The 24,730-nt window shown below is 41.4% G+C and overlaps 1 protein-coding gene across 1 annotated transcript; it reads left to right on the top strand.

Moving 5' to 3' along the window:
- The first annotated feature begins 7,921 nt into the window (after positions 1 to 7,921).
- On the top strand, positions 7,922 to 23,602 carry LOC110986938 (uncharacterized). The gene is made up of 4 exons (XM_022249285.2): positions 7,922 to 8,151; positions 20,265 to 20,603; positions 21,114 to 21,180; positions 22,528 to 23,602. The coding sequence occupies exons 2-3, from the start codon at positions 20,278 to 20,280 to the stop codon at positions 21,166 to 21,168; spliced, it is 381 nt and encodes a 126-aa protein (XP_022104977.2). The 5' UTR covers positions 7,922 to 8,151; positions 20,265 to 20,277; the 3' UTR covers positions 21,169 to 21,180; positions 22,528 to 23,602.
- The last annotated feature ends 1,128 nt before the right edge of the window (positions 23,603 to 24,730 follow it).

Genomic DNA, 24,730 nt, shown 5'->3' with positions numbered 1-24,730 from the left:
GCGTAATGTGACCGATAAACTAGAGTGCTTTCAGTTCAACGACCATCAGTAAGCTGCTAATTTCTCAATCGTCAAATCATCACTCCCTCTGGCGCTGCCAGAAAAATCAGCGTGAACAGCGCACGAATTATTTCAGTTGACCTATATTACTTGGCCGTCTGTGTGCAACTTTTATGAGGAAAGTCCATTAGATAGTCATTTTATACCGAAGGAAACCATTTTACCTCACAGCTGGGGTATTGTCTCTCGAGCTATTAGTCAAATGACCTCAATGGCGTTTGCAGACATCTGCAATAAATTCAAGGAAAAGACCGCCTCCTATTGCAAGGAGACTAGACCAAATGAAGCCAGAAGTATAAAAGAGGCTTGATCTTTTTAAAGCAGAAATAGGCCTACAGCGTCATTAGAATTAACAGGGACGCATTGACCTGTGTGGGTTTGAGTCCAACGAATCTGATGTTCTGCACAGCCTAACAAAGTCGGTATCGAATTACGCTGAAATATGGAAGTGAGAATTGAGAACTGGCCCAACAGCTTTTTACAGGACGATTTCAGAAGTTGTAACGTTTGCTCTCGCGAGATTGCTTCCTACTCACGTCCACAGAGTAATTGTGTTTTGAAGGCAGAGTCACACGTAAAGCGCAATATCCATCATCGTCAACTGGACGTCCGAGGCCAAGTTTTCTGAGAACTTATTATGTCAACTCCCTTGAGTCCGGTCCCTTTCCAATCAAAGAAGATGTAAACAACTTCATGGAAGAAATATTACTCTGACAGAAGTGATCGACATGCTGAATTGACTTATGTAGTTGGTGTTATGCATACTCGTCAATACACAGAATCGGTTTTTGACATTTCCCAGAAGACCTTTTTTGCGCTCGTATAGGATCTGTCTACAAGGACAAAAAGAACAAAACAAGTAAAAAAAAAAGCCAAGAAATGTGACTTAATTCTTTAAAAAAATAAGGTTTGAAATAACAGATTTCAGGCATTTTCAAATGAGAAGTTTTGTGGATTACATATTCTTTTGCAGTTACGTCGTTCATTTTAAGTGATCGTTCACTAATTGTGGTTGGTTTGGTGAGTATTTCCGCGGATTCTATCAGGCCTAGTGTTTTCATTCAGAAAAAGTGACGGACGTTTAGGTGAAGTGCACTAATTTAAATTTGTATCATTTTCCCTGATTTCTTTAAGTTTCCATTCAGTTTAGCTCAACTTTTATCTTCAACGTATCTACTGCCTGACTTCTTTTATTCCTTATTATATAAGCAAACTCGATAAACGGGTGTCCCTTTTACGTAATGATCTGTTAACCTGGTTTGCTGAGTAACTTCAAAGTCCTCTAAAACAATGGGAACACAATTTTGTGTTTTACATTTTAATATTTTAAATTACAATTGACTCCAAGTGACCCCCTATACACTTCAACAAAATCGTCCAAAAAGTAACAATGATGTCCCAGTTCCATGAGATGATGTGACGTCATACCATATGAGACCGCTGATTGGCCAGAATACACAACCTCAGTGAGGAATGAATCGCTCGAGTTTGCGAAAACGGCGCTTCGTCGCTCTATCGCGCGAATTTTCTGCTCTCTGTGTCAACAATCCCCAGTATTAACTGTTTGATATCTTTTATCGCTCGAAATATCCGTTAGCCCTCGCTGCGTATACAAATGTAGTTTTCCATTTTCATAATGAACTTCCGCCTAGAGTCAGGATGTTTCTCTTTGCTGAGCAGTTGGTAAACACGATGACCAGGGACCGTCTCCCGGGATCTGCTCGCTCAGCCGTGATGCATTTTAGCCCCATGATCTCCGTCGACATCCAACAACCATGACAACCAAAATGATTCGGTTTACTCACGCCAGGTGAGAGGTGAAGACGTACGTTTTGAATGTCTAAATTCCATGCTTGCAAATCCTGTAAACTTGATAAAATTCGAGGGTGCGTGTAATTGCACAATGATGTATTCGCGTCTTGGGTAGGGGGAGTGCAATGAAGTTTTTATATACCAGGCACGAAATGGGACAGAGGGGCATCCCCAACAAGTCCAGTCCCTATACACACTCCAACCTATTCTTACTTAACACATCTCCCTAGATGTCTGAAAAGAATGTTTGAGATACCAGTATAACAATGACCAACACAAAGGCGGGGGGGTCCTCTCTGCCTCATAGTTTGCTTCATTTGAGTTTTTGTCCCAAAGTGACTCCGTGAAGTAATCCCCAACCCCACTCCACCATTCTGGAATGCTGCGTCGGCTCAGTACTAACAGGTCATTTCGGCAAAATACTCTTAGAAGCTTACTGTCAGTATGAAAGAAATATTATATTTAAGCAGACTAGATTTTATACTTCATAAAACTAGTGTTTTGAGGGCAATATATATATAAATGTCAACCAACGTTCTTGCTCAAATTCTTTAAATAATATTTTTCAATAAAGACCTGTAGTACAATGTTTCAATAAGGACCTGCAGTACAATGTTTCAATAAGGACCTGCAGTACAATATTTCAATAAGGACCTGCAGTACAATATTTCAATAAGGACCTGCAGTACAATGTTTCAATAAGGACCTGTTGTACAATGTTTCAATAAGGACCTGCAGTACAATGTTTCAATAAGGACCTGTTGTACAATGTTTCAATAAGGACCTGTAGTAAAATGTTTCAATAAGGACCTGCAGTACAATGTTTCAATAAGGACCTGCTGTACAATGTTTCAATAAGGACCTGTTGTACAATGTTTCAATAAGGACCTGCAGTACAATGTTTCAATAAGGACCTGCTGTACAATATTTCAATAAGGACCTGCAGTACAATGTTTCAATAAGGACCTGCAGTACAATGTTTCAATAAGGACCTGCTGTACAATGTTTCAATAAGGACCTGTTGTACAATGTTTCAATAAGGACCTGCAGTACAATATTTCAATAAGGACCTGTAGTACAATGTTTCAATAAGGACCTGCAGTACAATGTTTCAATAAGGACCTGCAGTACAATGTTTCAATAAGGACCTGCAGTACAATGTTTCAATAAGGACCTGCAGTACAATGTTTCAATAAGGACCTGCTGTACAATGTTTCAATAAGGACCTGCAGTACAATGTTTCAATAAGGACCTGCAGTACAATGTTTCAATAAGGACCTGTTGTACAATGTTTCAATAAGGACCTGCAGTACAATGTTTCAATAAGGACCTGCTGTACAATATTTCAATAAGGACCTGCAGTACAATGTTTCAATAAGGACCTGCAGTACAATGTTTCAATAAGGACCTTTAGTACAATGTTTCAATAAGGACCTGCAGTACAATGTTTCAATAAGGACCTGCTGTACAATATTTCAATAAGGACCTGTAGTACAATATTTCAATAAGGACCTGCAGTACAATGTTTCAATAAGGACCTGCAGTACAATATTTCAATAAAGACCTGTTGTACAATGTTTCAATAAGGACCTGCAGTACAATATTTCAATAAGGACCTGCAGTACAATGTTTCAATAAGGACCTGCAGTACAATGTTTCAATAAGGACCTGCAGTACAATGTTTCAATAAGGACCTGCAGTACAATGTTTCAATAAGGACCTGCTGTACAATATTTCAATAAGGACCTGCAGTACAATGTTTCAATAAGGACCTGCTGTACAATATTTCAATAAGGACCTGTAGTACAATGTTTCAATAAGGACCTGCTGTACAATGTTTCAATAAGGACCTGCTGTACAATATTTCAATAAGCACCTGCAGTACAATGTTTCAATAAGGACCTGTAGTACAATGTTTCAATAAGGACCTGCAGTACAATGTTTCAATAAGGACCTGCTGTACAATATTTCAATAAGCACCTGCAGTACAATGTTTCAATAAGGACCTGTAGTACAATGTTTCAATAAGGACCTGCAGTACAATGTTTCAATAAGGACCTGCTGTACAATGTTTCAATAAGGACCTGCTGTACAATATTTCAATAAGGACCTGCAGTACAATGTTTCAATAAGGACCTTTAGTACAATGTTTCAATAAGGACCTGCTGTACAATGTTTCAATAAGGACCTGTAGTACAATGTTTCAATAAGGACCTGTTAGCACTGACATGGCAGCTGGTGCTTTTTAAGAAAAAAGTCGGGGTGTCAACAAGTGTACAGCAGAGGGTGTAGTTTGCTGGGGGGGGGGTCAAGTTACTCCCTCTTGCCCTCACTGGATACGCCACAGTCCGCTTAAAAATCTTTTCCCCGTGTTTTTAGAATCAGCGCTTGAAATGTTTAACTATTTATAACCACAGGCCGCGCATGGATTTTGGGATGGAGAGAGTGATCAAATCTACAAAACTTTTAAACAAATCGTTTAATTTTGCACGTTAATTTTGGACCTCGGTCGTTTGAAAATTTAAAGAGTTTGAGATCCAGAGACAGAATAGCCTATGATTGCTCATGAGTGAGGAGCAAAAGAATGATTTTCTGAGAAGTGGCCTCGAAACCAAGGCGCGATGACGGGCACCGTAGGCACTCTGATTAATGAAAGTATTTTTAAAGACCATTTTGCCACCTGAAATTCAATCGTGCCCCCGTGGTCTTTGACAGACGCACTTTGGACGTCCCAAGGCTGGTTGTGTTGGTTCTTAGTGTTTAACACAGTGAATGTAAATTGCTTGATGAGATGTGAAGTTTGCATATTCAATCAGAATATTCGGACTGAAAAATATCAAAGTGAAACATTATTTAAGCAAAATTCAAATCAATACGTGATATCTAAAATATTATATGGAGGAGCATTAGTCTTTAGATACAAACTCTGGAAAGCTTTAATGGGAGGCGTGTTCTGTAATAATGAAATGGTATTTTTTTCTTCGGTTGCAAATGCGAAATGACTATTAACCGCCTGTTTCCAGTGCTTAACCCTTTGCTAATGATGAGTTCTTGACAAAAATATTAATGAGCCGTGTTCCAAAGATGACTCTTAAATCATCTATACCATCGAAGCGTTAGAGAAGCCAACTAATTGCTGGTTCCGTTGCGTTGCACTCAAGAGTACATTTAACCTTTATCGTGTGTTGCTGTGACGAGTTATATCTCATCAGAAATGGGGAGGGGCATGGAAAACTGGTTCGAAGTTAGACAGGGGATGTTGATTGTCAAAAAGTCCTTGAAACTGTCCGGATCGGAAATGTATGGTTTTTTCTGTCAATTTTTTTGTCAATCACAAAGGACTGAATAATATTGGGAATGGAATAAAAACAAGAAGAAATGAAAGAACAACTATTTAATTCACGGAAAATTGAAGCAGAGTTACCCTAACAGGAAGCCACTAACGAGGTTTATACTGTCTTTTCCTTATTCATATATCAACCATTCAGTGAGTTTTCAGTAGCTGATGCATTTATTTTTCCAGACATTACAGTCGGCGCCGAAAATTAATATTAAACTCATGAATTGTTGAGTTGTGTAACTTCCGTCAAGATGAAATCATTGGAAACAACACCTGACAATCCGGCAAATGTTTCCTTGTTATATCAGCAGTGATAGACGGGCATGGGTCAGTGTTCGGGGTCGCCCTGGTGCGTGCCGTCCGCTTGCGGCAGTCACAATCATCTCGGAGCTGCGTGGTTCCCGTCTCTAGCATAGTATCACTGTTCCTGTAACAGGCAGCATAAAAAAATTCCGAATCGTTTGATATAAATTGGGCTACACAAACACAATGACATCACAGTTTTGCCCATAAATAGTCAAATTTTCATGAGCATAAAAATGTAAAAGGCACTGCAATTCCCCTTAAAAAAGTCAGGTTAAATGGGACGAAAAGGAGCAGTTACAAGAACCGCATTAAAACATTACATTGCAAGGGTCCTTTTATATAAAAAGTGCCAAATTCAATTATAGCCTGGTACCCTACTCCATTCCCTAAAAGCATGTACGTGTTAATAAAATCGTCTTTTCCAGTTCTGTTTAAGATTTCTCTCTGTAGTGGCCGTAGTGGTTGATAATAATTATATCTATCCAACTGCTTCTTTCGCTTAGTCCAATAAAGCTAACTCTAAAAGTCATTTTGTGTGGAGTGGCAACCTCCCTTGCAAATGTAACCCGACAAGGCATTTTGGTCTGGCTTGCAGAATGATGTGAGACCTGGTTACTTTTTACGAGGCGTTATTTTAAACTCTCCCAAAGACAAAAAAAAGTGAAGAATAAACGAAGAGCAGAAAATAACGATTTGGCGGCCGTTTTTGCCATCACGAAATCACATGTGCAACAGTATCACCCCAGCACGTGTCTCGCCTTTATAGAGAGTGTGACGCCTCAAGACTCCTCTGATAAGCCCCTGACAAATGAGCTTTATTTACGTCGTGTTCCCTGAATTCATGCAGTGGGAAGTTACCTGACTTTTGAAAAAAAACCCAGTATTTTCCACTACCCGCCATAACACAAAGACGCATAAGTTGCCTCTATATACATCACTATCTCCGTTTCTATACACCCTTTACAATGTTCATTGGTGTCGCCTCACTGTCGATTCAAGATTACCGACTCGTGATTGAAGACTCCAGTACCAGCTCTATTTGTACGATTAATTGGTAGTTTTTTATTCCATAAAAATGTAGGGTAAGGTTGAAGTAATTACTCATAAACACGAGACAAACGACATAAAACAAAGAAACAAACAAGAACCCCAAAACTGTTTAAATTGAGTGATAGTCTAATTTCCAAACGGACCTTCCCAATGCTTCCGTAATTTAAGACTATTCTGTTTGGGGAAACGACCACTTAAAAGCTTTTTTTTCGCCTACGCCTCTAACTCAACAGTTGAGATGCCGTTCTCGTTCTCCTTAGGATGTGCTCGGACCGGCTTGTTTCCTATCAGAAATCTCAATTGGTCCTCGGGGGTCAAGTATGCCGTCATACTGAATTATTCACCAATCAGGTAACGGCATATGAAAACAAAACGTCTCCACTCCCCCGTGGGGTTATATATCGGTATGGCAGCAATGTATGATTTATGCAGATTGGACAATGCGGAAGTGGTTCCATTATGGGGTGTTAAATGAGCGCCCTCGAAAGTGTGAGATTAAAGTGGAGGACGGATTTAAAAAATAAATCAAGAGAGAGAACTGTTAAAGGATAGTACACATCGTTTTCCCGATCACAGTTCGCGGAGTTAAACCTTCCTGGAGTGATTTGTTAGCCGTAATGAACACTGCCTGTACCACCACAGCGACTCCTCCACACGTAACGAAAACATGAAAACATAGGCCTAGCTTATCAACTAGGCCTATGCCAGTCAGGGATGAAATCGGAAGAAATAAATATATCTTGGGTTTAGCTTTAACTCGGTGAACCTGAGTGGGAAGGAGGAGGAAATGGCGGTCACCCCCCCCCCAAAAAAAGAGCCAAAACTTTTGGTTTTGAAAAGAAATGAGAGAAAGACGATTTTTTTGGGTCTTTTCATTTCTCACCCTTCCGAAAGCGTGCTAAACGACCTCGACAAGAAGCCTCGTCCACCAGAAAGGCAAAAAAAAATTGCCCCTCCCCAATCAAACTGGCCCCCTTAAAAATTTGGGTTCTGGATCCGCCCTTGGAATTACCACGTCATGGATTAAGCAAACCATAGCAGCCATTTTTACATCTGCATCACCCAAGTCTTTGAGACTTAAAAGTAGTGAAGATAACCGCCGGAGTTGGCGTGTTTGCCCCACTTCATTTTATTGCGTCGCAATTAGCGGTTGCAGCACTTCCTCCACGCTAAAACCGACGTTCCCCGCGCATGGGACAGAAAAAAAACCTACTCTCCTTTTAATCAGTTGATATGAATCACGACTCCCCCCCCCTACCTGCGCTGTTAACACGCTGCGCAACGAATCCCTTCATCGCGTCCTGGGCCTTGGAAAAGGGAGAACGAGAGATCACGTGACATCTGGCTCCGACTCAACCGCCAAGACTGGGTGCGCAAGTCAGAAGGGCGCAACTTTCTGCTGTAGGCCGCAAAGAGCAAATTGCTCGTCCAGTATCAAGAGGGAATTATCGAGATACTTGACGTTTTCTTCCGTCTGACAGTACGCTGCGTTGATTCTGTCCATCACGACAAGTGACTGAGTTTCTCTACCTGGTTCACGCCGACTGACGCTTTCTGATCTCCGCCAAAGCTAACTAAAACCGGTAGGTTCATTGTTTTAGTAACATGTTCTGGAAATCAGCCTTTAATTGGTGTGAGGTATACATCGGCTAACTGCACTAAATATATATTGAAACTTACCCGGTTAGTAAAGATTCTTCTCATATCTTTGGTATCTAAGCAAACTGGCAAATGACTTTTTACCACATTTTAGGTTATTTTCTGTAACATCTTCCCAGCAGTATGCTCATGCTGAGTGACGGAGACCGTTGCAAAAATTCGGTCTTTCGCAGGTTCTGATTTACTTTTTGCAGATTGTTTAGAGAAACACTGTGAATGTACAATTAAAGGCCGTGTAGGAAGACTTATTTCAGGTACTCGACCAGCAATCAGCTATGCGCAAGAAACATTCTTGTCAACAGTTTGTGTCTAATCTTATGACATGAGTGCTAGCAACATTGGGATGTTTTACGACACATCACATCGGAAATTAATTGGCTTCTAGGTTGAACGCAAATCTATATAAATCAGTTTAATTCAACTCGCCTGGGACACTCGAGAATCATTTGAAAAAAAGACTGTCCACAGAGATCAATACAGTTTGCTGAAATTGAATCTGACACAAAATCCATGCAATTAGGGCAAAAAGTAATGTGCCTCATTTTTTTTCAGAAGAGAACAGTGTCCCAAAGAATGCATTTAGACGCAAACTCCAGGCATCTTTCAAATTACCCATGGAATCAAACGACCATCTCGTTTGGGATGTTGACGACGGATTTACTGCTGAATTGACCGCATGGATGATGCCGGTATCGATTAAATGCGTTCTCTTGCTTTTCACGTGTGTTGAAATTACCAGTGATACAATCACCTTTCTACTAGAAACTGCACCGTCGTTGCGGGTGACTTTCATGAGATAGCGGATAACGCATACACTTCCATAGACACTATCAAATTCGTCAAGCCAAGAACTTTGTGGCTCCGAGTTATCCCAACATTCCCTTCTATTATTAAAGATTCTTGCTTTTCGATTTTCGAAAATGTATCCCTTGGGTAAATTTAACGAAAGGGACTGTGAAATGAAGGCTGGGTACAGTTTTATGTCGCATCACCTCGGTAAAAGCATGACTTAAGCAACCAATATGATTGGAAAATAGAATGGTATCGTGTTTTTATCGGTTTTGAGTGCGTTATTTTTTTTAGTTTACGAAAAAAATGACGAATCCCTCCGAGGTCAGATTCCAAGATCAACCTACGTTTACCGTCTCTGTTGATTATTAGCCATGGTTGTGTAAGATTCGCTGTTTGTTAATACCAGCCTAGTCCAAGTAGCCACGCCAAAATAGTTGAAGACGGGAACATTGGCAAATTTTGCTGTAATTGTAATAATGTTGTGACTTTTATAGTCCAAATGTTAGTGATAATGAAACGACAATGCTTTACATTTTGCGTATGAAAGTGTCGACCATCGTTTAATCCGCTTGCCCAACATTGGCACAACCGTTTCAGCGAATGACATTTAAAGATAAAATCGAGTTGCAGAGCAATACTTTGCTAAATTAGTGTGCATACAATTGCTAGGAAAAACAACAATGTGAGTGCAGGTGGTCAATAGACGATATTTGCTGAGAGCTTCCCTAATGGTCGGACAGGACAGCTGAACATGTGGTCATTTATTATTAACGACATCAATAAAATAAAGAACAGCCCATTAGTGTCCGCACATCATGACTCGTGATATTACCGCTGTATATTCAAATGAAGTAGTCGTTGTACCGTGAATGTTTGGCTTGTGTCCTTCGTCAACGAAAATTAATAACTGACCAATCACCGCATTCGATGCATTTTGGTATAGCGCAGCAGAAAATCTTCACACCTTTTCTTTCACTTCTGAATCTGACGTTTTCTAGCCTCTTTGGCCCACCTAATGCCCTTTATTATGCAGGCTTCGTATTTCTAACGTTAGCGAGGTTTGATCCTTGCCAGTCGTCATAGGTGGAGATCACATCGTTGATGAAAGAGACACCAAGTGCATACATCACCATATTCATCCCAGAACAGGAAGGGTTTACCAGCTCGGTTACAGGTGCTCCAGGTGCAAACGACGTTGCGTACATTTTAGGTCAGAGATCAAGTTGCCAACCAAAGCGACATTTCCGCTCCCCCTTTAAAATAATGACAATATCAGGTATTGACTGTTGGACAGGTAAACCCACATGTTTTGTTGTGTTGACGCACAAGCATTCGTTACAGTTATAAAGACTGTTTAAAGGGCTCCAAATTTCGACCACCTGTTGAGATAGTTGAATAAAAACTCTTTTAAGTTCCAGCAGAAACTCTCCTTTTATGAAAGAAATCTTAGAATCTTATTCTTAATAACATGGATACTTTTAGAGAATTTTATTACATGTATCGGCTCAAGAAAATGAAATACAATTGACCACATTTTGAATGGTTATTAGAATCGTGGTTTGATCCCACATTCACCTGTCAGTTTGAAAAAGTAAACCGGATTACATGCTGTTAGCAGTACAAAATGATAGTTGTTTCATAAACAAAGTCTGCCGTGTGGTATCTGCAGTTGCAGCTGGTTTTAGCGATTCACTAGGGTCGAAGCGCATGGCGAACGTGGCCCCTTTGAGAACCCTCTCGATCCAAGAAAGCTGTAAATCTGTTTTGAATCACAAATGGACATCTGCACTAGTTTCCGCTTGCCAACACCGTGCGCCCGTGTCACACGAAAGTTGGGTTGTAAGCAGCACTGTGATTGGGTGAACGTTCTATCAAATGATATTACCGAATGGAAAACAAATGAGTTTTGTCGCCAAGAAAAATTCTTGTTATCTTTGCATAGAACCAAAATCCAGAAGTTGCTTGTTCACTAATCCAAAACAACTTGGGTACAACATGCTTGCCAAAGATGAGCACTTTTTTACTAAATGCAAAACAAATTCACGACTGACTCGACGGAACAAAAATATTATGTGATTTGGAGACACGATTTTAGTAGTGATGCATCCGACGTTTCGAAGCATAATTCTATCAAAACATGACATGGGAAAAACGCCAAGGGGATGCCCACGAATTTGTTGTTTTGTTTGTCTTTCGTTTCACTTAATTACATCTTTCCAAATTACAAATGCCTTTTTTTTGGTAAAACCTTTTGTAGTGATGGGTGTTTATAGGCCATGGAATTCGCAAAAAAAACATTTAGAAACAATTGTGTCAGGACCTACGTCTATGTCCTTAGAAGGTCCTTGCGCGGCAAGTTGTCTTTCGAAACAAAAAGAGTAAATATTGAAAACAGGCGTAATGGTGTGAGCGTTTTGGTGTGAAGGTAACTACCAAAGTGAATCTTCCAAATGTAATTTACTCCCACGAAAGGAGCATCTACCCAACAGATGTATGACGTGTTTGCAGTTTGCACAACATGTGAATTAACAATAACTCTTTCTCTTGGTTTATTTCCACCTCTTTCAAATTGAATAAAGGATTTCAGAATTGAATTAAAGTAAAGTGTATCAATATAAAAGAAAAACACGATAACTGAGTTATCAGTTTGACAACGAAAGGGCGAGCAAACAAGAAGATCCGTTTTGATGGTGCACCACTGGGTCGAAGAGTTCTTTTATTTAATATTTGTTTCCCTGCATGACGAAAGCCTAGTCGTTTCATCCTCGTTTTCTGAGAAAAGTAAACCGCTGCTACCTGCATCGTTCAGAAGATCCCATGTGGACAGTTTTCAGTGTTGGGTTTGGCGCTCAAGGTAGACATTTCTCCATCAGCTGAACGCGTATGAAGTCCATCAACTTGAACAGGCCAAACCTGTTACTTCAACGTATGGTGTACACATCACCAAGTGAGACCTGAAAATCGAGATCATGTCCGGACGTTTTCGACTCCCGTGTTCCAGCCGTAAACATCGGAAATATTCACTCCAGCAAGTGGTGTTTTGATGGGCAAGTGGTGGTGGGGGGGGTGAAGGCAGGGGGTTATTAAGTCTCTCCCCGGAGGAGGGAAGTTATCCCTCTTTTTAAGAAATTGAAAACGCTAGTACTACTACAGTTGCTCTTACCCATCAAGATTACAGAATGTATCTCGTTGGTGTTATTCGTACATTATTTATTTTTTAAAAATCTCTCTTCACATTATGGGTACTAGCGGGACAATATAATCCTTCATCCCCACAGAATTTATTTCTCTTACTTAGATTCGTTTATCATTGAAGAAAGTGGGGAACAAAATAAACAGAGCCATATCTGATTCAGGAAATACCCGAGTCACTTTTTAATGCGACAAATGGACTAATGAAGAAATATCTTACAACGTAACAGCATTCACTGTTCTTCATTCTTTAAATAATTTAAGAAAGCAGTTTTTGTAATAACTCGGCGGACTTAAAAAAAGAGCCATAAGAAGTCTTATAATATTGATATCGGTTCACGAGCAGTTCGGCCTACAGCTGAAGGCCAGTGCACGATTCTACCATCTTGGACTGGAGTTTCATTTCCTTTGTATAATTATTTTCGGCGACTGAACAAACAACGGGCGAAGAAAAAAATCTTGCCAATAAGGAGAGCGAATGTAACAAGTGTTGCAATGGCGTCGGGTGCGCTTCCCACACGTCATCTGACGGTACCAGGAATCGATTGATCGTCATTCGGCCGCGTTACGGGCGTGAGCGTCCCTGTCCCGGGCCTACTTTGTGCAAATGCTATGCGGTCATTGCAAGACAAGGACTCCAGCACGTGGAAATATCAAGACCAATGATAGAATTAGGGCTGTGTGGTACTCTAATCCAATCAAAACAGTTAACACGATTTAGTCCGTAATAAAGGGTTAAAGAGAAATCGCTTTATACGGGTTGGGGCACGGTAAAATTAGACCGTACGTTCGGATATACTACGGGGTTCTGGAAGTGCCATCCGAATAAATAACAACCCGGCATATTTAAACTCAAGATGACGATCTACTTTATTACATGCAAGATATCCGTATCCTGAGATAAATTGTCACAGGAATACGCACGTCTTAAGATGTCGACATTCAGACAAATGTGACTTCAGGATGACGACACCCTACTATCGTTAGGAGTAGGTTGTCGACATCCTTATATTGCATACTTTACCGGTATTGGGTATCGTCATTACGTAATAAAAATACTATCGACATCTTGCCAGTATAATCTGTCGTCATTCTCAGATGAATATGGATCCCTCAAGCCAGACGGCACTTTCAGAGCTCCGTAGGATTTTATTGCGTTTGCATGGGCGTGGTCAGATGTTGTCACAGTCACCAGAAGACAAAAGTGCATTGTACGAGAAATGCGACGTTGCTCTCTTAGTTTCAAGGATGAACCGGTGATGCACTTATTTATATACGAAGTAAAATACTGTCCCACTCAACTGCACCATTCAATCAGCCGTTCATCTTGGTAGATTTTTGTCTATTCAGTCAAGGCTCTCCAAATCGAATTTCTTATATTGTCGGAAAGTTCATGCCCAAAGTTATTGTGTACAACTTTACTTTGAAGCTCTGTTCTAAACTTCCGAGCGCAGACACTGGCGCTTTTTCTGAAGTCAGGGTTCAGGGAAACGGTCCCTTGCTCAGTGGCGTAACTATAGGGGGTGCACAAACCTTGAGGGGTACCGAAAGATGACAAAAAACACTGCAGCGTCTACATAAATTGTGTATATTTCAAATTTCATGGGGTAGAGGGGAACAGACCTCTGGGGTGCCCCCTCCCGTTGTTACACCACTGCCCATGATCCCCCATTCCTATTGTTTTGTAGACCAATTCCTTCTCAGGTAAGAGGCAAGAGGGTGCTACACGATTCCAATCTGTCCCCACTTTACCAACATTTTTGAATATCCTTCAGAGAATTGATGGGTAGCAATCATCATGATTGGACGCAACGGTCCAAGCGTTTATATGTCTGTGGTGTAAGCCAACGGTATTCCAACGGCGCATGCCCAAAATGAAATGCGTTCGAGGTCATTCGGACGCGAGTGCAAAGTCTTCTCAAGCAGCGCGGCCCCGCCCTAGGCAGACTCGCGTGCTTGCTTTGTTTTCAAATGACCTTGCTTTTATAAAATACCGAACTTGCTGTTTGCCAAGCTTTTCTTCCGCTTCCCTGCTCAAGAAATCAGCTGCCAACTTCCGATACCGTAGAGGGCTACAACACCCCTGCCCACGCCTCCAAATCATACTTCATCGTGGCAATTTCCTGGATGTCAAAATCAAGAAATATTGCGCGGCTTGCGACTAGGGAAGTGCTGTAAATTAGCTTTAATTCACGCAAAAGCGGCTTTCTGCGATAAATCATGCGGACAGAGTCCGCCACGTTCTTACCCCGAGCTGCCATTAAAGGCTAGCCAATTCCGCGCAGAGCGGACGTAATGCTCTCCCAAAATATCGGATTTCACCAGTTAATGTTGAAACCCTACACTTTCGCCGCCTCTTAACTTTTGGAGTTGGCTGTAGTCAAGCGACTTGAGTAAGCCTGAAAAGATGTTCAACAGCGGGGGCATTCAAATATACTTCCAACATAAACTTTTAAGAATTTTAAGAGCGAGTAAGAAAAACAGCATGAAATAGGTATCGATTAAAAAAATTAATCGTTTTGATTGTTTTCGACGACTTAAACAGCAAGTCTTGTTTGGGGAAACCTGGTGCTTATAACCGACGTACTTTGGCACGCAGTGTTTCTCAAGAATTTGGCTCTCATCGCAAAAGGAATTGCAAACAAGGGAGATATGAAATGAATTATCTCAAAAATCGGGGGACAAAAGGGACGGCTACTTCCTTCGAACATCTTTGCAAAGCAGTGCCAGTTGCGAGCCGCAAAGTGTTAACCTATTTGAAGTATGGCGGACACAATAGGAGGGCGCGATTTGGTTGAGGTAAAATCTTTTGTGTTTATCTTAGCGATCATAAGTGATCTCTATGGTGTTTACTCCAAATTAATCCACTTCTAATAGCGCTCTTCGTATTGTGTCCACCGTGCTTCTAAAGGCTTAGTAATCCATTGCCAAAGAAAGTTTGCCCCAACAACTCAGATTTTTATTGGGGGGGGGGGCATATGAAGTTTCCTAAATTACAAGGGCAACTTATAGCAATCCACTATCGTATGAGTATGGTTTTTGAAAGCCCATTGAATAATGAAAGGTGTTAAATAACACTTCAAAATTAAAGCGATCTTTTACTAAGCATCGTCTGACAGTACAACCATGGAGTACAACGCACCTCTACTTTTTAAAAAAAAAGTACCTCTCCTCTACGTCAACGATGTTGGACGGTCAATATTCATAGGCCGAAGGCATTATTCACTTCCCTTCATTGGTCCTTGTAGAGAGCTCTTACGGTAAAACGCTGTTGTCAGATAACTTCCGACTACGGTATCTATAGACCTTGTAATTTGACGCTCCTTCATTTAATACGTCATCTTCATTGATGATCGTTAACTGGGTGGTCTTGGTAGGTGTAAACGCGCGAATGCATTACCGCGGACCACGCGGGCTGTTTCCAGGAAATGCCGGCGTGCTTAAAATGCCAGGCGGCGGCGTGGGTTGAAAATCTAAGCCCAGTACCACCAAAGCTTGTAGGATTTTTTTTCCTGAGTACAGACCCAGGCTGATTCGAAGAGTATAGGCCCTACTCAGCCGGTAAAGCTAACGTGGTGCACAAGTCCATAAGCAAGATATTTTGCTGCAATAACATGATTATCAAGTGTAACTCTTGCATTTAAAATAAACGGGCTTTTGTGTTTGTTTTATACGGATCTGGATCCCAACGCTGGTTTGCTCAATCCATTAGGAGGTTTCCGGTACCGGTGAACCAAAGATGGATCACATCGGTGACCAAGTTCGATCAAGGGCCACTAGTTAACTAACGTGACGTACCCTATGCATGTGCAGTGAAAGGGAAGACTGAACGACCCTAGTCAACCGTTGTTAGGTCATTTGGCCGAATGGGAGAAAATGTAGCCCGCAGGAAGGGCAAAATAGCAAATTAAACTTAAAGTGAAAATGATCATTTACTGATGACCATGACATACTGTTTTTTCCGCATTTTTCTTTTAACTGGTTCGCCCTACACTCTCCTATTAAATATGGATTATGGCAACCGACGACGCCACCAACCTCAGTAGGCTAGTCTCAAATAGTTGATTAGACTAGTCCAACCACCGTCGACTAGCGTGCGTTCGATCAGAGTTAGTCCAACTATGATTAACTATAGTCCTTGGTCGAACTTTTCCCATGTGAAACTAACAGGCCCATCGAGTACCAAAGTGTGACGTCACTGTGAACCAGAAAGTCTCATGCAAATGAATGGAGCGTGCGTTGGTTCACTCGCTGGTTCTCGCACTTCGGTACGCTATCCAGTTTGTAAGTGACTTCGTCACAAAGGCGGACTCGCCTCGATTTGCAGGCTCCCATTGGACGATCGCTGAGGTTGCGCGCTAACTTCCGGTTCCATGGTTCGATGTAAAGGGCGACCAATGCACGTAACTCTATGTGCAGTTCTTTAAAGTGTGACGTCACTTCAGTTTAAACCACGCCCACTTTACATGCTGGGAATGTACAACCGATTATCGCTGGTAAGTAACATGATGGCGTCCATGTGCGTTCTTCGAGGATTAATGTTTGGATAACCGGACTGAATTCTTTTCTATTTAAAAAGGAACATTCATTTCTGTGTCATGTTCATTTTGCGAAAGTTCCCATTGGCTTTGTAGGGCCTAAGCCATCTTGCTATATTTTGCGGCTGTTCAAAAATCAAAATCTCACGAGTTTTTCCGTGTGTTCCTGTAAAACCCTGACGAGGAGGTGGTGTGTGATCCTGTTCCGAAACTCAGTGTTCTTGGGTCGTGTTCCTGTCGTTCGAGTGCGAACAGACCTGTGTCAAGAACAGGCCTCTGGAACTCGACCATAGATTCAATCTCCATGACCCCAAAAGTCTCCTCTTTGCCCATTAGATTTACACAATGAAAATCACAATATGCAAGATTATAAAACAGTTCTAAAAGTTCTAGTCTGACAAACCTCGTCCCATTAAATTACCCACATCTCAAGGGGTATAACAAATATCGTTATAAATCACCATAGGCGGAGAATGCAAAGATTTGCTTTGCCTGCTACCATCCAGTGTTTATTCAGCAAACATTAAGGCCGTGAACATCATTGTTTGACTTTTTCTCTGCCACGGCGAGGACGATTTTTATTTCACAGTAAAATTTTGTGGGAAATCACTGAGGTCCCCAAGCTTTATAAACACAAATCAAAAGTACATAATATTTCGTCAGGTGCCTTCCAGGCATTTTTTGTTTATACTGTTTGGATTTTCTCTGTAGACTGGATCCCATTCGTGTTTTTACAGTCAAACCCGACAAATAAGCACATTTGGACAAATCACAGTCCGGGGGCCTTTCTTAATACTGGGTCTGTCGGTGGTGGCAACTTCGTTTTTTGACCCCAATCAAAACATTCTTTAGGCCATTGGTTGTTCAAGCCAATTGGAAAATATCCCTACAGTTTTACTATGTATAGGACAATCCTGCATTTCCGCAGCCAACCTCAGCAAATAAGCAAATAATGTCCGAAGTCAAGCGAGGTCAGAGTTGTAATGCTCTCCACAGATTTTATACCATCTTTTTTCCTTTCTATTTTACATCTCCCCGGCGCAAATCCATCTTTCAAATGTATATATGCCATCTTATTGATAAGTTTCAGATATCTGTGTTTTTTTTCTTTTGACGTCTATTCACTAGCTCTCAGATTCTTCACCTTTAGCCATGTGCAGTCGACTACGAGTTGAAAACTGCCTGTTTTCACCAGTTTCAAACAAAGTGTTGCACGCTGTAAACTGCGAGCACCATTGTACGTTTACCTAGAGGAGTCAGTTGAAAGAATTGGGAGAAAGAAATGAGAAAAAAAATCTCATTTCTTAATTATTTAATCCACATTTTGGGAAATAAACTGTCGTAGTGGTAAGACTTAGGCTACATGATTTTTTTTAACCTTGTTATCCGTATAATGTTCTATTTTGTGAGGTTGACGAAGTTTTTTTGTCAGGCTCAAGGACTTCTTTTGACAACTAAGTTAATTTCATGCCGCCCTCTACCCCCAACACAAGCAATTAGTGTATTCTTTTCACGGTATGCAGACCATCGGGCTTCTTAGGTGATGAATTTTGCTGATTTCGTCATGATATTCAAATTTAGGATTTGACGAGTGAAATCTCTGACTTTCCTTTCCAAGAATGCACCGCTCTCAATGCCAAGACACCTGTCTGGGTAATAAAACTAGACTCATCGATTACTCTCTGCTCAACGCTCCGCGCTTGATGATCTGTTTAGCTGCAATCTTTGACTCCGTCCAAGCTTGTCACGGGGCAGGTGTCCGTTGACTGCCAAAATGTCGATAGTCGGAAACTGAAGAGAGACAACTCGAGAAGACATAAAAATGATGTCATCTACCTCAGAGTTCGAGGCACATTGAGCCTGAATTACTAAGATGACATTAAACTATAAGAAATTGAGAATCAAGAGACCATGAGGCTGGATTTAACTGCGCCAGCAAAGATGAGTCAATCAATTAATTTGCCAGGCTGTGCCTACTACTCCCACAAAACTGAGCTTACATAGGTCAATTACCCGGGGTAGGCGGGAACTCGATCAAGCAGAGCCGAATCTAATCGAGATATTTTGAGCGGCACCATTCAGAACGGAAAGCAATCACAATAATTTGTCCAAAGAAAACAGAAAAAGGCAAACCGCATCGCCATGAACGAGGACTGATTTCTTGTTTGCTTTAAAAAAAAAATTAATCATTTGAAAGCTAATCACATATAAATTGAAATGCTCAGTGGGTGGAGTTAAAAGTTGAGAGTCTGACGTTTCACCCCAAGGATAATCTTTGCTTGAGGCAAATAGATATTTTAGAATAGAGGATTTTAAACAGTGTACTGGCTTCTTACTGCCCACATTGTCGGACTAATGATTCCCGCTTCAAAAGTCGAACTCCTGCCGTGTTAAATTAAAAGTTTGGGCCATTATTTGAATTAGAGGTGACAGAAGTTCGACTTTTTAAGCGAGTCTGAGCCTAATCTTGTCCTGGTTGACGCTTTTTGTGTCCGTGAATGTTGTTGGCGTCCCATAAAAGCAGGTCTACACTGTAGTCCGCAAAGGCGAGGTGCGAACTACTCGCGACGTTGCAAAAGCGCAAACTTTTAACAACGCATTTCATCTTCGAATTCCACCTATAGATGCTTCGTGACATCATTCATGTCAAGTACTAACATTTACTTTTGTGCTGAATATGAACGCGGTCTTTTTTTGAGAAGTCATGATTCTAAACGGCAATTATGAACGGTGTAACTATAGGCCTGAAATGAAAGATATCGTTACAGATAACGTTAGTCAAGACGTCAGGCCAAAACCACACGATTCGATTTAATGTCGCCGCATTGCTGGCCTGTCTGCAGTGGTTAATTACGGAGAAGTGCATTCACGTGCATAATGTGTGTGGCCCGAATTAAATTAAGTTCCTTTCTCGCCCCACATTTTTTGAACGATGCAAATTGATTTTTCAAAATTGGTAGAAAAATTAGTGCAAGTTGTGGAATGCTGAATTTAATTACATAATTGCCCAGGCCGAGTACGCATTCTTGTTAGTTTTTCATTTTTGTACAATTGCACAAAACTTAACACCGCTTGCTGTGTGCCATATACATATAATTGCAGAAACGACGTCGCCCCATTTATTTTAAAAAGGCAGGCATCAAAGCTGGGTGCTAATAAGTAGCACGAACGCAAGCTCTCGTCAAAATATGACAGGGCACGAAGGAAATGGACAAACAGGGATGTTTCAGGACTTTTAGAAGCCCCTCGACGTGCTTTAGCGCCCCCTATTTAAAAAGAGACTGAAAAGCGCGAACCCTATGGATACGGAACGACCACCTTTCTTTCATGGGAGTGAGGATTTTATGGAAAAAAATTCTTATAGTATACCCATGTTACCCTACAGGGCAAAATAGGTATACTATAAGAATACGATAGGAATACAATGCAAGCTGTGTGCTACTCGTCACTTGGAATCTCTGTAGTTAGGCTAGTGCGTCCACTTTCTCTTTTTCATCCGCTCTTTTTTTTTTTAGCCCGCATCACATCATGACCTGTCACAAGCTCCTCGCCACGGCCGGCCTGCTGCTCATCTTCGCCGTCTGGACGTCCCAGGCCATCAACTACTACAAGCAGAACAAGGACACTGGCAGCTACAGCCCTCCCTCGAGTTCGCGGTCCCGCCTCCCGGCCAAGAGCCAGACCGGGCCCAGCAACGCGCTGTGGATACGGACCCGCGACGCGCCCATCGACACTCTACGATACCGCGTGCCCATGGACCGACGCATGGTGCCAGCATCGATGTTGTTCGTGGACGGCAACCCGGACAACATGGACAAGAGGTTGTTTGAGGGTCTGTTCCCGTCGAATGACAGGTGAAGGTTCCACCACAGATCCAAGATTTGGGCGTTAATTTCAAGTTATTTGGAACTAGCACATTGACCTGTCGATTTGAGGTAAAATGTGGTTCCCAAAGCCAAAGATTCCAACTATTTTGAAGAAAGAATTGTATTTTGTCAACGTCACAGTTTTGCAGTGCAGGATTGCCAAATTATTGGTTAACAAAATCATGGCTGCATGACCACGAGTAGGAAACCAAATGAATTATTCACAAAATGTAAGAAAAAAAGTTATAAAAACATAACAATCTTTAAATTTTGAATACGTCAACTTAATAAAGTACCAACAGAAAACGCCTCCGATGTTAACACTGAGGAAGCAAAAAGTGCATTATTGAGGCAGATGTTGTTGGGAATCAAGTGTCAGCATTCCGCCAAGTTTGGCCGCTAACAACAAGATGGACGTCAAGAAAAGAACAATCTATCTTAATTTACATGTGCCAATGGAAAGTAGATGAGCTGACATGGTTTCTTTCGTTCCACCAGGTTGAACAGATATAGAAGGATCGCTGCTTTGTTGGAGAGCGAAGACGATTTCTAGACCGTTGATAAGGTTTGTCCACTCTATAACGATCAGTCTCATATTTCACCAGTAGCACTTTTTGGTTGGTATCACAATGGTTGCCCCACAATGCACATCACTTACTAGAAAGGCCGTATTTTCATTCAGCGTTTTAAATTGACAGCCAGCTAATGGTAGACAAATAGACGAATGTGACGAAGAACGAGAGAAGTCTACACGGATTAATGTGGTTTTTTGTTTTGTTTTTGTTTTGCTTGTATCGTTCAATGTTGTTTGGACGTGGCTTTTTGGCTACTATTGATGTGCGTCCTAGTTTTCACAGCTTCGATACCAAAAGATGCTCAGCTTGGGTTTGAGGCTATAAACTGCAGAAAACAGACACGGAAAGCGAAACAAAAATGAATACGAAATAATGCAACGATACCACCGAGAGAGAAAGGTCCGGGAAATTGCAGGAACCTGGAACCTTTGGAGGAGGAGGTGAAAGAAACTTTGCTTGAAACGAAACGGTGTCTTCCCAAATTCGCACTGCACGTTGTTGCTGATGTTTTCGTTGGTTTCTAATTAGATTGACACCTGCCAAATTGTTTGTTACCAAGAAACATGTTTGTTTGTGTACAGCGTGGTTAAACACGACCGTTTCTTGACAGCACCTTGGTTGCGTGGTCGAGGCCTACGTGAAGAGTCCACCTGCTCTTTGACCTCGATGAACCTTGTGAAACAGTCACCTGCCAGAAAACTTGACACGTGCCAAAACTGCCTGTGGCTCGCACATCACGGCTGCTCACACCTTACTCTCAAAACTCGACACTCTCGGACCTTTTGATATTAAAGCCGTGTTGAGCACAAACGCTCACCTGACCTGACGACTAACACGTAGTACTTATTCAAGACCCCAGGGCTAACAGGTTCTTAATGTTAGACCACAGAGGAAAAAAATGCGCTCCAATTTGGCAATTAGCTTACAGCCTGTTCGCTCATGCCATTTTTCTTATGTCTAAACTTACCTAGCTCCTCTGAAGTTGTGAGATCCCTTAGGGCTTCCACGGAGAGCTTATAATGCACGCTCGTGTAATAATTTCGTGACCTAAACACAAAGTATGATCAGTGCATGGTCTATTTCCGCACACGTTGGTCTCAGATGGTTGCACACAACTTACAGTTGTAATCCTCCATGGATCTTTAGGTCTGTGACCGGGAATGATTTTTCACATTGCAGTGAACAAAATTCAAACTGATGAAAGCTGTCGACAGTAAGGTTCAGTGGAGCACTTGTTTTGTCCAAATGCCCAAACAGGTAGGCACTAGCTGAAAATCTAAGTAACAATTAAGAAAAGCGTTTTGATTGGCTGAGTTTATTTTCTTTCTGTTTTGCAGACGGCAGTTGGCAACTTTGCGCGTCAGAGGGAACGTCCATCCAAGTCATCGGATTTCAAGCGGATCAGAGTTGATCTCTTTTCATTTTCTGTCCACATATGTGCAACTATTGTGAAACAGGCTATATACACATATTTTAAGTTTTGTTAACACTGTCATAAAATTGGTGTATTTTTAAGTTACGCCGCAACAATGAAACCTTAAAAGTTGTTCCAGATTACATCCCACCTGCATACCTTCATATCCACTTGCTGTTTTACGCAGTACTGTGTTTTGGTGATAACAATAGGACTCCGTAGACGAGTAGATTAGAGATGTCAACTTAAATTAATTACCATGTTTGTACGCCTTGCAAGCAAGTCACGAGGTGATTAGTGGGGTTTGAACCTGCGAACAAGGTTGTCCTAGTTGTTGGTGTCCTGTTGCCCTGATATGTAGTGATATCACGGCATTGATGTTTGGAATACGTCGAAATTAGACTCGGGCAGTGTCTGCATGTTATTGCTGTGCCTGGAAGCAATATCTGTATCACAAAACAACCTGAGGATAAGCCATGCACTTCCCTACGGGACGTTTTATTGCCAGTCTCGAGGGGAGACTAGTCTTCAAGCCTCGTGAAGTTTTCCCTGTGGAGATGTCAGACTTACCTTTGAAAAATCATCTGGAGCTACAATTATAGCCTTAATTCAAGTCGGGTCCCCCAAGCGCGTTGCTGTAAAAATCGCTGCCTGGAAATAACGTTTTCGCCTATATGCAAAAAGCCACTGGCTATAAGATAGTGGTTGTAATCATTTCCTGCAGACTTGTGCGGAATTTCAAGTCGCAGCCAAGTAAATCGGACACGGTCCGAGTCTCTGACGTCTGGGATCTACCCATCCTAGTTCGAATTCGCAGGCTCACAATATTCGGGGTGACTCCGATGTGCCGTGTTTATACCAGCGAAGCAAATGTAAAAAATACATTCTTATGTCTTATTATTCATTAACCCTCGTCTTTCATTGTTGCAATTATGGATTTCCACTGGGTTTGTGGTCGGCGAATCTTAATAAAAAATACATGGATGTTGGATGTTGCATTTTGTGTGTTCGTTGAACTCGTCACTGTGACAACCGTTTCCAACCGTGTGTCTGTAGGCGTTCCATTAGTGGGGATATTGGCGGTTGCGAGTTTGACACTGACGTGTAGTGGTAACCTGGCACGTGAACACACGTGGCCGAAGGGTATTTTGCGAAAACATCCAAGAAAAGAGCAGCCAGGTTTTTTACATTTACCCATTACCTCAGTTAAAATATGAAATGGGCCTGGGATATACACCTGTTGCTTGGAAGAGGATTGGTGGATACAACGCCGATCGCCACACAAGACGAATTACCACTTTGAGGGCTAATTAGAATGCTACAAATGTCAAATTACACTGCACCTTAAAAATGAAGTCCATTGGGGCTTTTTGGAAATCGAAATTAGAAATTGAATACAACGGTGTGCGATACGGAATTGAAGTCTTTTTCAGCGGAATATGTGTGATACAGGTGTTAAAACAATTGGGAAAGCCTATATTAAAACGAAACCTAACACTTGGGTTTTTCAGTTAGCTATTGATAAAGGCCAAATTGCAGTTAATACTCCTAATTAACTATCATAATGGTAAGATTTTTCACCAAGTGAGTTATAGCAGACATGTGGGATGTTACCCTTGCATTCAACTCCCGCAAACAAATTTTTACTTCAGGGCAGCGTAGGCTTTTAAGCTGATCTCTCGATTTAATCTTACCTTAGAAATGAAAGTGTTCAGTAAGAAAGAGGCGATAAACGCCTCCAAACTGTGGACGGAATAAGTGCAAAAAAAAAAGTAAACAGAACAACTAGAGGAATGGTAAAGTTTGGTTTAGCTCAGCCTCGGCGAGGATAATGTTGTCTTCGATAATTCAAGCAATGCCGCTGGGGGAATAAAAGCTTATAAATGGGACACGGAGGAATTCTTAAAAGGGATTAGGAGGCAATTTGTCACGGTTTGAGACGATCTGTGTGGCTGGTTGGGGACTTGAGCGAAATACGTTAAGCACTGACTCACAATGCTGAGACTTAGATTGCCACTTTCAATCTGAAACAATATTGTCAAACTCAGAGAATCTGAAAACAAAACCTGATTTTTTTAATTTAACAGCTCAATAAGAAAGCTTCACCAGCTTTCCTGCCATATGGA

Source organism: Acanthaster planci, linkage group LG03, assembly GCF_054643075.1.
Source record: "Acanthaster planci isolate LZ-2023a linkage group LG03, COTS_SCS, whole genome shotgun sequence".
Lineage (NCBI taxonomy): Eukaryota > Metazoa > Echinodermata > Asteroidea > Valvatida > Acanthasteridae > Acanthaster > Acanthaster planci.
This window is presented reverse-complemented; position numbering and strand designations above follow the sequence as displayed.

Excerpts from the sequence above, each read along its gene's own strand:
- LOC110986938 (XM_022249285.2), top strand. The coding sequence starts at position 20,278 with ATGACCTGTCACAAGCTCCTCGCCACGGCCGGCCTGCTGCTCATCTTC. Across the intron at positions 20,604-21,113 it reads CTGTTCCCGTCGAATGACAG|GTTGAACAGATATAGAAGGA; the intron begins GTGAAGGTTCCA and ends TCGTTCCACCAG.